The 16,213-nt window shown below is 38.1% G+C and overlaps 1 protein-coding gene across 2 annotated transcripts in view; it reads right to left on the bottom strand.

Moving 5' to 3' along the window:
* Positions 1-16,213, bottom strand: part of WASHC4 (WASH complex subunit 4) — a 69,091-nt gene that overhangs the window by 35,073 nt on the left and 17,805 nt on the right. For both annotated transcript variants that reach the window (XM_049884231.1, XM_049884232.1), the window contains 3 exons: positions 14,807-14,967; positions 9,440-9,566; positions 3,111-3,236 (listed from right to left, as the gene is read on the bottom strand). In XM_049884231.1, the coding sequence (XP_049740188.1) occupies positions 3,111-3,236; positions 9,440-9,566; positions 14,807-14,967 (414 nt within the window). The remainder of the gene's footprint in view (positions 1-3,110; positions 3,237-9,439; positions 9,567-14,806; positions 14,968-16,213) is intronic.

The following is a 16,213-nucleotide window of genomic DNA, read 5'->3' as shown; positions in this document are numbered from 1 at the left end:
TAACTCCCACCCAGATGACTGTGTGATTGGGTAACTGTGGCCTACCAAGGGGACTGGTCACTTTTGCCTTAAATGACAGCCAATTCCAAAGCAGAGAAGAGGAGCCCACCACCACCACCAAGGAAGGACAGACCAGCAGCAAAGATCTGGCGGCAGGAAATGGCAGGGTGGGCTTCCCAGCCCATGGAGAGAGAAAGCTGAGTGCCCTTGGGCAGAGACTGCAAGGGAGAAGCATGCCTGCAAGCACAGCTGGGGAGAGGCTGTCCTGATGAAAGAACTGTATTCTGAGTATTCCGGAGCCTGTATTTTAACTGTTACTTCCCTTATAATAAACCCCATAATCATGAATATGGTCTTTGAGTTCTGTGTGGTCAGTGCAACAAATTACTGAACCCAGCAGAAAGAGTGCTGTGTAAGGGACAGCTGATGTCAGAATTAGTAAAGATGGTGGAGAGAGGAGGCGTGTCTGACCTCTGCCTCCCAGGAATCGGCCTTGGGCTGTTGATCTTGGTTCTCCGTCCACCTTCTGGGATTGGAGGAGGTCAGACACCTCCCCCAAGCTATTTTTACAGGTAATGAAAATAAATGTAATAAAATTCAACATACATGCCTTAAAAAAAATGCAAAAAAATTTGGAATACTCAGCTACTTTAACAGGATGTGACTACAGTTTCAACTTATAACTCCAAACGTACTTAATGGTTAAATATTATCAGTATTATAAATAAAATCAAGACTAAAATAGAGTATTATTATAATTATTAGTTAATTCTATTTTGACAGTTTTAGCTAATGCAATAAAGAAAAAATAAAAATACTGAAAGGTAAGAAGCACAATTTTAACAACACATCTAGAATATCCAAGATAATGAAAAAATATCAGGATTAGTAAATGCTTGATAAACCCAAAAACCCATCGCCATCCAGTCAATTCCGACTCATAGAGACCCTGTGGGTCAGAGTAGAACTGGACCATAGGGTTTCTAAGGAACACCTGGCGGATTTGAACTGCAAACCTTTCTGAAACTGTTACAGAAAACACGTTTTTAAATCTCTTTAAATGCACAGGTGAGCTTACATGAAAGCAAGGGAATTTATCAGAGGCCTAAATAGCAAGCAAGCATAACTCTACAGAGGTAAGCAAGCAATGAATTTGACAGCTGCCCTGAAGAGCTCTGCCACTCTGTGATGACCCAGAGCACTTAGTTTTGAATCCACACTTGAGGAATGGAGACAGGAGAGGAAGTCGTAAGGTAAGAAGTCAAATTGAGACCTCCACCTAAGTCCAGACTCTAGAAAATACTACCCTCAAAGAAAGGATTAACTTGGAAAGAAACCTGTTCCACAGAAGTAAATGCTAAGAAAATGTGCTCATCCTGGCCTTGGTGCTGAGTACTAAGAAAATATTTCTCCATGATTTCAGTAAGAATTCATTACTTTTGTGGCCCAAAAAATGCCAAACTGAGATTTTAGTTAAAATGCTCCCAAATTACTGGTGCCTCTCTGGAGGAATTTACCATTAGCCCAGACCTCAAGGAATTCATATAAATAAATTTCCAACAGTCCTGAGCTCACAAAGAAGAACTGCGAACCATATGAGTAAATAAACTAATATGAACTATAACCAACAGAAATAATAAAACTATCCACTCATAGGTATATACCTTAGAAAACCTCTTGCACAATTATACCAAGAAATATGTAAGAATAGAAGTATTATTTAAAATAGCAAAAACTGGAAACAACCCATCTTCAGCAAAGCCGCACAGCAGTGGAAATGAATGAACTCTAGCTACTCACCCCAATATGGAGGAATTCAAATACAAAATTTTAAGCGGAAAAGGAAAGTCCCGGAATGCATAAATTATTACTCCATTAATATAAACTTCAAAACATGTAACTAAACAATGTATGGTTTATAGAGTCATCCATATGCAGTAAACTAAAAGAAATGCAAGGCAACTAGAAGCCTAAATATCAGGACACCGATTTCCTTTGAGGAGGGCAGGGAGGGACACACAAGGAACATTTAAAATATTGGTTCTGTGTACAGTGGATATTTTAGTGTTTGTTTTACTGTTTTTTTCCTAATAATACACACATATGTATATATATTTATCTATGCATATGTTTAAGGAGATACATATATGTTTTTACGTATACTTCTGTATTTCTATTTCATGAAGCCCCGGTGGCCCAACAGTTAAGTGCTCAGCTGCTAATCAAAAGGCTGGTGGTTCACACTCACCAGCGGCTCCAAGGGGGAAAAAACCTGGCAATCTGCTCTAGTAAAGGTTACGGCCTAGAAAACCTACGGGGCAACTCTACTCTGTCACATGGGGGTTGCTATGAGTCAGAATCGACTCAGTGGCACCCAATAACAATATTTACATTTCATAAAAATAAATGTGACTCAATGTATCTTAAAGAAGGCTGGAAATTCAAAGGTACACTCTCCAAAAAATCTTTATTCTCTAAACAAATCTATTATTAGCAGAAATTTACCAGCAAATCTTAGCTTCAATTTTCACAAAAGGTTAAACGTACTCTCCTACCCACAAGGGGTTTTATTTTTTAATATATGCAAAAGTGCACTTAGATTTCTAATTCATTTGGCCACCTCTACAAGGAGCCTACTGTTCAAATCACAAGATTACAGCACCTTTTCTAAATGACAGCACATCTCTAAATAATTATTATAAATATTACCAAATAAACAGCCTCATGTTAACTAGTCTTATACTCATTTAAACACTGTACGATAATGGATGATGTTACATGGGTATGTTTTTAAACTCATGTAACATGCTTCAACCATCTATGAATAAAGCTTAAGTAATATTCCTTAAGCTAACCTTTTCATTTTCCTTCTTTTCTCTCCCACTACATGTTAACTATCAATAAAGTTGAAATATAATGGCCATTCACAGGATGTTACTCAGAAATTTTTTTCAATGGGTAGTTCCTTTACCCACATGTGAGACAAGTACCATTTCCCATAATTTTCTGTTCTCATATAAAACAAAAGAAATCCAAGAAGTAAAATTTTATTAAGACCATCTTAATTGAAACTCTGTTCATTTCTCAAGATAAAATAATCTGAACCCTACCTTAAGAAGTTCAACAAGCCTGCACAATGCCTTAACGGAAGTTTTGGTCATTGGCTTTTGCATGGACATGTAGAGATTCATTGTGGTTTTAATAATGTTACTAATACCATATGCATATAAGAAGCCCTGTAAAAAAATAAACACTCATTATAATCATAAAGAAGATTTCATTTCTTCAAGATTTAATTCTCTATGTAATAATAACTATTACTCACCTTAACAATACTTAGTGTTTCTAAAGTTCATTTTAAAACCAAATCTTAAGAATTTGAAATAACTTTTCCCCATAGAGACAATGTTATATATCGTGGTTAAACTTCAAAGCAGCCCTTAAAAATGTATCTGGCTTCCTTAAAAAGCTAGAAATACAATTACCATATGATCCAGCAATCCCACTCCTCAGAATACATCCTAGAGAAATAAGAGCCTTTACACGAACAGATATATGCACACCCATGTTTATTACAGCACTGTTTACAACAGCAAAAAGATGGAAGCAACCAAGGTGCCCATCAATGGATGAACGGATAAATAAATTATGGTATATTCACACAGTGGAATACTACCCATTGATAAAGAACAGTGAGGAATCTGTGAAACGTTTTATAACATGGAGGAACCTGGAAGGCATTACGCTGAGTGACATTAGTCAGTTGCAAAAGGGGACAAGTATTGTGTAAGACCACTATTATAAGATCTTGAGAAATAGTTTAAACTGAGAAGAAAACATTCTTTTGTGGTTATGAGAGGGGGGAGGGAGGGAGGATGGGAGAGGGGTATTCACTAATTAGACAGTAGATAAGAACTACTTTAGGTGAAGGGAAAGACAACACACAATACAGGGGAGGTCAGCACAACTGGACTAAACCAAAAACAAAGAAGTTTCCTGAATAAACTGAATGCTTTGAAGGCCAGTGTAGCAGGGGCAGGGGTTTGGGGACCACGGTTTCAGGGGACATCTAAGTCAACCGGCATAATAAAATCTAGTAAGAAAACAATCTGCATCCCACTTTGAAGAGTGGAGTCTGGGGTCTTAAATGCTGGCAAGCAGCCATCTAAGATGCATCAATTGGTCTCAACCCACCTGGATCAAAGGAGAATGAAGAACACCAAGGACACAAGGCAATTACGAGCCCAAGAGACAGAAAGGGCCACATAAACCAGAGACTACATCAGCCTGAGACCAGAAGAACTAAATGGTGCCCAGCTACAACCAATGACTGCCCTGACAGAAAACACAACAGAGAGCCCCTGAGGGAGCAGGAGAGCAGTGGGATGCAGACCCCAAATTCTCATAAAAAGACCAGACTTAACGGTCTGACTGAGACTAGAAGGACCCCGGTGGTCAAGGCCACCAGACCTTCTGTTAGCCCAGGACAGGAACCATTCCCGAAGCCAACTCTGCAGACATGGATCGGACTGTACAATGGGCTGGAGAGGGATGCTTGGTGAGGAGTGACCTTCTTGGATCAGGTGGACACTTGAGACTATGTTGGCGTCTCCTGCCTGGAGGGGAGATGAGAGGGTAGAGGGGATTAGAAGCTGGCGAAATGGACACGAAAAGAGAGAGTGGGGGGAGGGAGCGGGCTGTCTCATTACGGGGACAGTAATTGGGAACTATGTAGCAAGGTGTATATAAGTTTTTGTGTGAGAGACTGACTTGATTTGTAAACTTTCACTCAGAACACAATAAAATTATTAAAAAAAAAAAATGTATCTGACCACCTATAATGTACCAGAAGTTTTGTACTGATGAAATCATAGGATGCAACTGAGGTGAAAGATTCTTTCCATTAAAAAACAAAACCAAAAAAAAACTCAGATAAACAATTTGGATGTGAAAAAGCATCCATTCATCCTGACATTATCAGACAGGTAGGGTGATAAAGATGCCTATGCACTACTATACCTTAAGGCAAGAGCTGAGGACTCTAAGAAGCTAGGAATTGAAGAGCAGAAAGAGGAACAGAGCTGCTCTCTAGCCAAAACAGATATCCAGAGGTATTTCTGAGTCCCAAGACAATCCCCCCTTTCCTTTTCACCTATAGGAATCCCCACTGTCCATCTATTACCATTTCCCCTGCCTACTAAGACAGACTAGGAAGAAAGGCCTGGTGATCTGTTTCAAAAAATAAGCCAATAAATACTTACAGATCACAATGGTCCGATCCCATTGTGCATGGAGGTGCCATGACGCAAGACTGACTCAACTGCATTTAATAGCAACCTTGTTTCTAATCATGCATCAAGCTATCTCTCCTTCCAGCCCAATGAGAACAGATTCTCTTCCACCGTACCATTCAAAAAGGAAGCATAGGTCTTGTGATGGTTAATGAAAATTTTAATGCTAGTAAGTTCAGGAAAACAGGATGGAATAAGAAAATAAGAGAAAAAAATATTACCTCTCATATACTTTTTTTCATTTGGTCTTAAAAGGGACGTATAGAAACACTAATAATGGAGATTCTTTGGGTATACAAAGGACTAAAATAAGATACACATACAGTTTAGATACGAAACCAAACTCTACTGTTACAGATGTAGCCAAGAAGGTAGGGAGACGCCAGTGACTCTCAACTTTTTTCCTGCCACGTCGTATGTGAAATAAAATACTCTCCCATCAGTAAGTGGCTTGCAGGAGTGATAATGTGGGGTTGGAGGTGGGGCTTCTCTGAACCAATAACAGCTCAGTGGTGAAGAGATTAAGATTGATGTATTAAATTAACAGAATTAAGAAATGGCAAGGACAACAGCATTCTGAGAAAGGTCCCAATAAGACCAAAGCTTGGGGATCAAGCAGGAAAGGGCCACATGTCCCACTTTGTCAGCTACAGGGTTGTTACACTAGACTCTGCCCTAGCACAGGGCTGGGAAACAGAAAAAAGCAGAAACAAGAATAGTAAAAATATACTTTACACAGGCAGAAAAGGGGCGTTCCTTTTTGCGGGGAGTGGAGGAGGCCTTAAGGTGCAGACTTCCTGGGTCCACACTACTCCATTCCCAGATGGCCGTTAATTCATGAAGAATTTGTGGAGGATGCATTTAAGCATCTAAACTGGGAAGGCGGCTGTGTTTCATTAATGGCAGAGTAAGTAACTTGGGCCAACCCTTCCACTAAGAACAAGAAAATCTGGGCAAAACATTTCAGAAAAATCTCCTGGAAGAAATCAAGGAGGTATCAAGAAAATAAAGAACTATAAATCTGGGAGAAGACAGAAATCCAGAGAAGCGAGCTTGGCATCTGGGGCTGCTTTCCCTTAGAGGTACCTGCCCATTCCAAAAGTAGAGAATGAAGACTGAGAACCAAACATATCTTTTGACACTGTCTCACAGGGAGTTCATGGCCCATCAAGGAGAGGAGGAGTCCTGGTAAACCACCTAAGCTTTGGGTTAGGATCCTAAAGGACTACCCTCTAAAAGTTAAGGGTAAGTGGAAAAAGACCAGCCCTCACAAGGATTAAAGTCCTGCTTCAAATCATTTCAATCCATGACTGCGTTGAGGTGATATGGGTTAATGGCTATCCTAGACTAGCTGTGTGCCAGCAGAAAACATAAATCCTCTCCAGAGAAAGAAAACCATCCAAATCTTCAAACTGTGTCTATGGCTCTTTTTTTTATAAGTGTCTAGCACTCTATAATAAATAACCAGGCATAGAAAGAGATAAGACATATCCAAAAACCAAGACAAACAACAGATAATAGAAATATCCAGATAATGAAATTATCAGACATGGGCTTCAAAATAACTATGCTAATATATGTTGAAAAAAACAAAACACCAAATTAGTATTTCAAAAGAGAACTGGCAACCATTTTTAAAAATAAGCTAACTGAAAAGTTGTAAAATACAGGTAGTCCCCAACTTATGACATATCCAAGTTAATGACTAACCACGCTTGCGACCATTTGGAGGTTTTTTTGCTACATCTTATCTTTATCGTTAGTAATATGTACTACATGCAATGTTGCAGTACAATATTTGCTGATGTTATCATTCTTAGATGTTCTCTCACAAATGTTTAGATGTTCAATGTTATGATTTATAGAGATACTGATAATAAAAGGCAATAATGATAAAAATAAAAAACAAAATAAAATAAGGTATTCGACATAACGTCAGAATCGACTTACAATGGAGTCGCCCGAACAGAACCCTGTCATAAACTGGGAACTACCTGTAATTAAAATTAAGAACTCAGTATATGGGTTTAACAGCAGATTACACGAAGCTGAAGAGAGAGAAAATAAAGCAGAAGCAACACTTGTGAGTTAATGGGAGACAATGTTGCACAAATTCAAGAAGCTCTACAAATCCAAAGCAACAAAAACACAGAGAAAACCATAATAATGTCGTTTCGTGTGTCATAATGATATTGCTAAAGACAAAATGTAAACCTTATAAGCAACTAAAGAGAGACACATTATCTTCAAGAAGTAACAAGACTGAAAACTGACTTCTCAACAAAAACAAAGGAAGCCAGAAAACAATACAATGACACCTTTAAATGCTAAAACAAAAAAAGCTGTCCACCTAGAATTCTATACTCAGCAAAACTGCCTTCAAAAATGAAGTTGAAACGAACACACATGCTGACAAAAGCTGTGATAATTTTCACCAGAGGCTCATATTAAAGGAAATGCTAACAGATATTCACAAGTAGATGGATGAAAGCTGACAGATGCAAGGGTGAGAAGCAAAAGCAACAGAGTAGGTAAACACACGGGTAAATTTAAATGAACAATGACTATAAAAACAACAACAGTAACGACATTTTGTGAGGTTCAAAATATATATGCAATCAAAATATACAACAGCAGCACAAAAGGTGAGTGGGGATAACTAGAATAAAATGTTCTAAGACTCTTACACTATCTGGGAAGTGATAAAACTACTAATTTAGGTTAGATTTAAGTCAGTCAAGAATGCATCTTAAATTCTCTGGAGTAACCATTAAACATTAAAGGAATATAGAAATAACAAACTAACACAAAGAGGGAGAAATAAACTGATTAAAAAAAACAATCCAAAAGAGAGCAAGAAAGGAAAAAAGGACACAGACATACCACAAAAAAAAAAAACCAAACCCAGTGCCGTCAAGTCGATTCCAACTCATAGCGACCCTAGAGGACAGTGTAGAACTGCCCAATAGAGTTTCCGAGGAGCGCCTGGCAGATGAGGCAAATAGAAAGCCATGAGTCACACGGTAGTTTGAACTCCCAAAAGTATCAGTAAAGATATACACACAAAACGGTTCAATTAAAAAACAAAGATTATCATACTAAGGGGAAATATATGCTGCTTACAGGAAGATACACAGTAAATATAAGAAGACAGGAAGGTAGAAATGACCAAAAAAGATATGCCATAAAGACGTTAACCAAAGGGAAATTTGGAAGAGCTATGTTAATATTACACAAAAGAGGCCTAAGGCAAAAACTCTGAGTTAAAAAGAGACATTTCATAATGATAAAAGGTTCACACCAGGAAGCTAAAACAATTCTAAATATTTATATATACAACAAAAATGACAGAACTACAAGGACAAAGAGACAAATTGACAAAGTGGGAGATTCTAACTCAACTAGCAGTTACCTGCTATCAACTAACTGATGAGCAAGCAGACAAAATAAATAACGTGATCTATTTGATGTATATAGGACACTAACAACCTGTTGCCGTGGAGGTGATTTCAACTCATAGTGGCCCTACAGGACAGAGTAGAACCGACCCATAGGGTTTCCAGGGAGTGGCTGGTGGATTTGAACTGCCGACCTTTTGGTTAACAACTGAGCTCTTAGCCACCAAGGCTCCATATAGACCACTACAAATAACAAATGCAAGAGACACATTCTTTTCAACTATATATGTTTACCAAAAATGACCATAAGCTGGATCATAAAGCAACTCTCAACAAATTTCAAAATACTGAAATTTGTGCTAGAAGTCAATAACAAAAGGATAACTAGAAAATCTTCATATTCAGAAATTAAGAAAAACCTTTCAAAATAATCCACAGATCAAATTAGAAATCACTGTGAAAATTTTAAAATATTTTGAAATAAAGGACAGTACAAATACAACATATCAAAACTTATGGAATGCAGCTAAAAAGCTATGCTTTGAAGGAAATGTAGAGCTTTAAATATATTAGAAAATCTAAATTAATGAGTCATACACAGATCCAAACATAAATCAATTTTCATTTCAGTTTCAGTTTTAAAAACAAAAACATATCCTTCCTTTACCAATTTTTCCCAAATCTCTGTAACTCTTGTCAACTGGATTAACAGTGACCCCCAAAATATTTTAAGTAATAAGATGGAAGTACCTGTATAAAAATATTACATCTATTAGTGAGGTCTTCAGCAAACTTATCCATTCTCTGCTCTTTGGATAAAATAGATTCCATTTTCATCATCCATGAGCTCACAAAGACGTAGTAAGACTGCACATCTCTAACAAAGAAAAATAGTGAGGTTACTCAGCACAGGAAAGGAAACTTACTGCCATTTCTTAATACTGATTAGAATATTTCTTGGCAGCAGCTATTTTATCCGCCTGATTTTGGAAAAACAGATATCAGGTAGACATATACAATTTCCTCATTCAGTAAATATTTACTGCGTGCCAGGTGCTATTTCTCAGCACTGAGGGCAAAACAGGGAAATCGGCAGTAAACGAAACAGACAAAATCTCTGCCTCCTAAAGCTTTCATTCTAGACAGTAAAGCTGGACAATAAAGAATCGATAATTAAAATCATTAGGATATCAAACAATGATAAGTGCTATGGAAAAAAAATTAATCAGGGAGAAGGGACAGGAACTGCGGTGGAGGGTAAAATAGAGTGGGTCAAAGAAGGCTCCGCGAGAAGGTGATCTGGGGCCAAGACTTAGAGAAGGGGAAGGAGAAAACCATGCAAATACCTAAGGGAAGAGAATTCTAGGGAAGTAACAAAAGCAAAGGTCCTAGGACAGGAAGTGTGTCTGGTATGTTTAAGTAATAACGAAGTCGATACTGAAGCACAGTGAGCAGGGATGAGAACAGAAAAGATCAGAGAGGTAAAGGAGGGGGCAGGATTTGTGTAAGGCCTTGAAGGGAGTAAGGACTTTGTGAGATGGAAAAGTCACTAAAGGATCTGAGCAGGGTGGCTGGATCTATCTTTGGCTTTAAGAGGTATCAATATCACTTTGGCAGATAGTCTTAAAAATAAACTATAAAGAGGACAAGGGCAGAAGTAGGAAAACATTTAGGAAGCTACTATAATAATGCAGAAGAAAGAAGATGACATCTTGAACTAGAGTAGGAGCAGTGCAAGTGGTCAGAATCTGAATATAAAAGCTAACCTTTCCTGAATGCTTTCAAATGTGCCAGCCACATTCTAAGCACTTTACACAAACGAACTCATTTAATCCTCACAACAGCCTTATCAGGTAGGTACACTTATCTTCTTTTTATAGAAGCAGCACCTGACGTACACATACACAAAGGTTAAGTAATGTGCCCAAGAGCATACAACTAGAAAGCAGCTGAGATTCAAACCCAAATCCAGGAAGCTTTCCCGTCCTGCTGTTGTTGTCATGAGCCAGTGGAATGGATTTCTACCGGTAGCAACCCTGTAGACAGAGAACTGCCTCCAGGGTTTCCTAAACTGTAATCTTTCCAGGAGCAGATCTCCAGGTCTTGTCTCTCTCAGAGCCAGCCACTGGTGCGTTTGAACCACTGACCAACTGGTAAGCAGCCAAGCGCTAACCACTGTGATACCAGTGCTCCTTTTTCCTATCCTGAAGAGACTAAATCAATAATGAACATAATTATCTCTACTATGCAGGATGATTACAAACACTGAATCATTCTACAAATACATCTCAACTGAGACCATCTCACTCAAGACAGGAACTTTTAACCCACAAGCTGAATTTAAGGTATCCTTTTTTTTTTCTTTTAAAAACTTAATGTGCAAAAAATGGACAACTCCCCTCGTAGAATCTGATGTCACCAACTCTTTGCGGAAACTTTTCAGTTAGATAGGCTACAAAAGTGTCCCACTACTGCCAGTCAGAATCAGCTAGAAGACAGCTTTCCAGGACAAGTCACTGAAAACTCAATCAAGATTAGAATTCCAACCTGAGCTGTTGACTGGCCATACTGCAGGGCAATCTGTCAGTTTTAAGAACTCAGTGTGAAGACAGACTACCCCAAAACCTTGTTTAATAAATGTGTTTTGAGGAGGTGAACCCTGGCATCAAATCTGAGAAAAAAAGGTTTCCTGCAGAGCCAGAATTCCATTACAGTAAAGACATCAATGCTCCTACTTCTGGCTTTGCCTTGAATATGTGGAAATGTATTGTCTGACTTGTGAAGAATTCAATCGAAAAGTTGGGAATACAAAAAAAAGCACAGTCCTCGGACAGTATCTTCACTTTAGAGGAGGGAAAGGGGCTGTAATCAGAACTCAACAGGGACACAACGTATAGAAGGGAAGGAAAAGGCATGAGCAAGAACCAGATGGAAGAGGCTTAGACTATGGCGCTCTCCCTGATATCGACCATATCAATAACATTATGAAGGCAACTAATGCTTACAGTACAGAGCATTTAGTCAGTTTTAGATCAGACTTTGTGGGAAAAGGCAGACATTTGTCTGTCCTTCCACCCGTCACTCCTAGAGATGCCAGATGATCTCTGTCTTGTAAATGCGTAAAAATGAAACTGTTTCAAGTTAAAAAAAAAAAAATTGACAGAGTCCAAATATGGCCAACGGTCCTGTCCGTCTGTCAGCTTCATTTTAAAGTACAAACAGGAAAAACATTAAGGGGAAAAAACAACTTTTTGGACCAAATATAAAGTACTAAACAGTGTTAACACCTATATGCCATTAGGGCTTTGAAATGAAGGTTTATATCCCTACTTCTGAAGTCATTATTTTTCAGTGTCAAAATGGCTGTGAATGAAAAGCAAAATGCAGCAACTCATAAACCCCAGGCCCCAGTCAAGGTGGTAGTTGGGGCATTTGGCCACTTGGGGTCTAGCGTATAGTGTGTGGACAGGGAAACTGTCCTCTAAAACTCCCTCTTCACTTACATAATCAACTCAGGAGCCAGACCTTGGGACAGCTCTTAGTCACCCCCTCAGCTTTCTCTAAAATGTTAGGACAAAGCTCTTGCTGGCCACATCATCTCCCTTCTCCTGGGTTTCATTTTTATGAGGTGGATTTTAGGTTTCTCTGGCAGAATTGCAGGGGAAGTTAAGAAGATAACTGCCTCTTTCACCTCTGTGTAGCTCTCCAGTGACTGTACAGGTGTATCTTTGAAATCCAAGAATTTGGAAACAAAATTTTATCATGTGATGGGTATTTGAAAGCCAGCTGATTCAGTCTCCTACGGAGTAACACTCGCCTCCTCTACAGCATCTCTGACTGACCTAACAGTGGTAAAGGATCACACATGAACTCTCAGAGCAGTCTACACAACTCTGTCACAGGTTTCTAGAGTTAGGCTGGCAAGGATCTGAATCCCATCACTGGCACTTCCTTAACTAGGTGATCTTGCAAATTTCTTCATTTCTTTAAACCTCATTTTCCTTATCTGAAAATGGGATTAAAAAAAAAAAAGGCAGAGTAGTAGCTAACAGCTTGGGCCCTATAGCTGAACCACCCAGCTCTGTCATCTATGAACTGTTTAAACTTGGGAAATTTAATTTTTCTGTACTTCAGTTTTCTCATCTAAGTTGGCATCAACAACACTATCTACCTAATAAGATTTTCTAATGATTAAATGAAATAATACATGTGATGCTCCTGGAATAATTATTATAGCTTATAATAGCTTACACTGAGTAAACACTCTGTAAATATTAGTTGTTACCTTTATTTCCCTCGAAAAGATTGTTAGAGGGTTTACATGAGACATGTTTAAAGCCCTTAGTAAAATGACTGTTATAACAGTTAAGAGTTTGGGCCTGTTGGCAATTATTATTACCACCTGACACCTTCATCGTTTGGTTCTAGTTCAGCCTTCCGGAGCCACAGAGGTCAAATCTGTTCCCTTTCCAACCTGAAAGGCCCCTGCGTATTTAAAAAACCTACCACCTCATTTCTCAGGTTTCTCTTTTAAAAGTCAAACTATTTAGAGACACTTCAATGAGTCCTCAAAGGGCGAAGTTCTCAGGTCCTCTAAATCTTGATCAGCTTCATCTGACACTACAGTATGTGGCCCTCTTACAATGAGGCACCAGCTGTTATCTTACCACTAAGGACTCAACAGAACTACCAATTCCCATTGCCTAGATATTACTGGTTTCCTTAACCTGGGTACAACCGTCACTAATGTAATCTAAGTATATACTGGCATTTTTAGCAAACTCATCACATCGTGAAAGAATATCAAGCTTCCGATAACTAAAATACTTTTTTTTTTTTACTTACAGCTACTAATCCTGAGCCTTGTCCCTTCACCTTATATTCCTGAATTTATCTCTTATTCTAAACTCAAACATCTTTATTCCTCTGTTTTAGGATATACTAGAGCCCTCTGAAATCGCTGCCATTAGCAGTCCAGCCTAAGTCGGGTTGCAGTTTTCCACTGACTTTAATCACAGGACCTGGGCATATGGAGAGATGCTCTAGAGGATCCCCTATATAAGAGACACACTTCACCTTCCCCCATTGTGGAATAGCGGCCCAATTTCCCCTTGATAGTCAGGATTAAGAGAAGGTAGGTAAGTACCTCTATTATGCCTTTAACCATGTCACAGATAAAACTGTGACCAGCACAGGACGAGTGGCAGAGTGCACTAAAAATCTTCATTCTGCTCCTCATGTGATTTTAGCAGTATACTCAGGAATGTGCGTTAAGTTTAATTGTTGAAGGTGGGTGATAAGAACAGGGGGACTCTTAATACTGTTGTATTTTGTGTATGTTTGAAAATTTAACATAATAAAAGTTTAACAAAAAATTAGGTTATAAATACCAGAAGAAACAAAGAGTTAAAGATGTTCTTTGGGGGACATGACTGGCAGACGAAAAGGAAGTAGACATTTTTTACTTTAAGCCTTTAGGACTTTTTAAATATGCACATATATTACTTTGACAAAAATAAAAATAAAAGGGTAAAAAAAAGAAGTGCATTAAGTTGAAGCCAACTTCTCCAGAAGTCATCACGGATACACTGTTTTTAGTGGCATCGACTGCAACTGAATCAGAGGCTTCACTTTGTCATTCCATTTAGACAAAAAATACTTAATACAGCTGATAAAAAGAACCCGTATATATACATATACCATAAAGTATAAATTGCCTACGCCTTTTTTTTAAATAAGCCTAAACCTTAAAAAAACAAAAAACTTGAGTTTTCCTGGAAAATAAATCTCGTGCAGATTGCCAAGCCTGTTCTCTTAAAATGCAAATTATTTTCATGGAAGTCAGAGCCCTGGTGGCACAGTGGTTAAGGGTTTGGCTGCTAACCAAAAGGTTGGCAGTTTGAATACACCAGCCGCTCCTTGGAAGCCCTATGGGGAAGTTCTACTCTGTCCTATAAGGTCACCATGAGTAGGAATCAACTCAACGGCATCAGGTTTTTGGTTTTCATTTTCAGATAAGTAAGTACATTCAATTTTATAATGCAAATCCTTTTTAGTATAAGATCTGAAAATATAAAATATCTTAATATTTTCATTATGCTTGCTTATAAAACCTACTTGGTAAGTGATTGAGCTTTCTGCTGCAGGAAAGTATCCCTATGCATTTTAATGGCTTGAAGACTTTTTCTGTCTATAAGTTTGGCAGCTGCTGGTATCTTCTGGATCAGAAAATTATCGGGAAACCAAATAATATTAGCAGTTAGAGTGATGGCTGGTACCTGAAATAGTAAAAGTAAGGAATAAAAACTATTAAGTATAGACTAAATAATAAGCTGTTCTACAATATATAATGGAAGACAGAATTCATTTCAGGAAAAAATAACCACAAAATATACTCATTAACATGGGACAAATATTTTACTGTGGCACAAAGTTAAGGGATTTCTGTATCTAGTGTTGAGCACGACAATTATTTTATTCCACCTAAATATTAAACACAAACTCATGAATTTTCAGATGAATAAAAATATGCAAAGGCACATAAAAACTTATATCCTCATGACCCTGGTTTTCACTCTACACTAGTCAAAAAATAAAAAAGGCTGAGTTCTTACGGTCACATATGACTTGATTCTACACACTAACTAAATTTCATATTTTGAAATCTGTTGGACATCACAGAAATAACATAAGGGACCACATCTACCATGGCCTCCGCCAGACTGAATCCAGTACAACTAGATGGTGCCTGGCTACCACCACTGACTGCTCTGACAGGGATCACAATAGAGGGTCCTGGACAGAGCTGGAGAAAAACATAAAACAAAATTCTAACTCACACAAAAAAGACCAGACTTACTGGCCTGACAGAGACTAGAGAAACCCTCAGCGTACGGCCCCCAGACATTCTTTCAGCTCAGTAATGAGGTCACTCCTGAGGTTCACCTTCAGCCAAAGATTGAACAGGCCCGTGGAATGGAACAAGACTAAAAGGGCACATCAATCCTGGGGCAGGAATTGGAAGGCAGGAGGTATCAGGAAGGCTGGTGATAGGGAACCCAAGGTTGAGAAGGGAGAGTGTTGACATGTTATGGGGTTGTTAACCAGTGTCATACAACAATGTGTGTACTGTTTGATGAGAAACTAGTTTGTTCTGTAAACCTTCATCTAAAGTAAAAAAAAATAGCAAACTTGTAAAAAAAGGTTATTTAAAATTTTTTCTACTTCAATAATGGGAATGAGGGGGCAATAGAAGGAGAAGAAGGAAGGAAAAAAAGTAGTATTAGTAGCAGAAGTAGAACGTTAACATACACCAAAAAAATGAAAAATGTATATCAATATGTATTTACGGGAAGTGCAGCTATGAGGTATTTCATTTGTTACATTACTTATCTCCGGAATTCACAGATTTTAAAAATGTGTATTAAATTTTACTTTTTTGAATAGGAATAAAATATATTTTAATACATATTTCTACCTAATTTTTTTTAATCTATTCAGATTGAAAACATGAAGTTCTAAGTT

The sequence above is a fragment of the Elephas maximus genome, chromosome 4 (genome assembly GCF_024166365.1).
Source record: "Elephas maximus indicus isolate mEleMax1 chromosome 4, mEleMax1 primary haplotype, whole genome shotgun sequence".
NCBI lineage: Eukaryota > Metazoa > Chordata > Mammalia > Proboscidea > Elephantidae > Elephas > Elephas maximus.
Note: the sequence above shows the minus strand (reverse complement) of the source record. Positions and strands in the feature narration are given on the sequence as shown.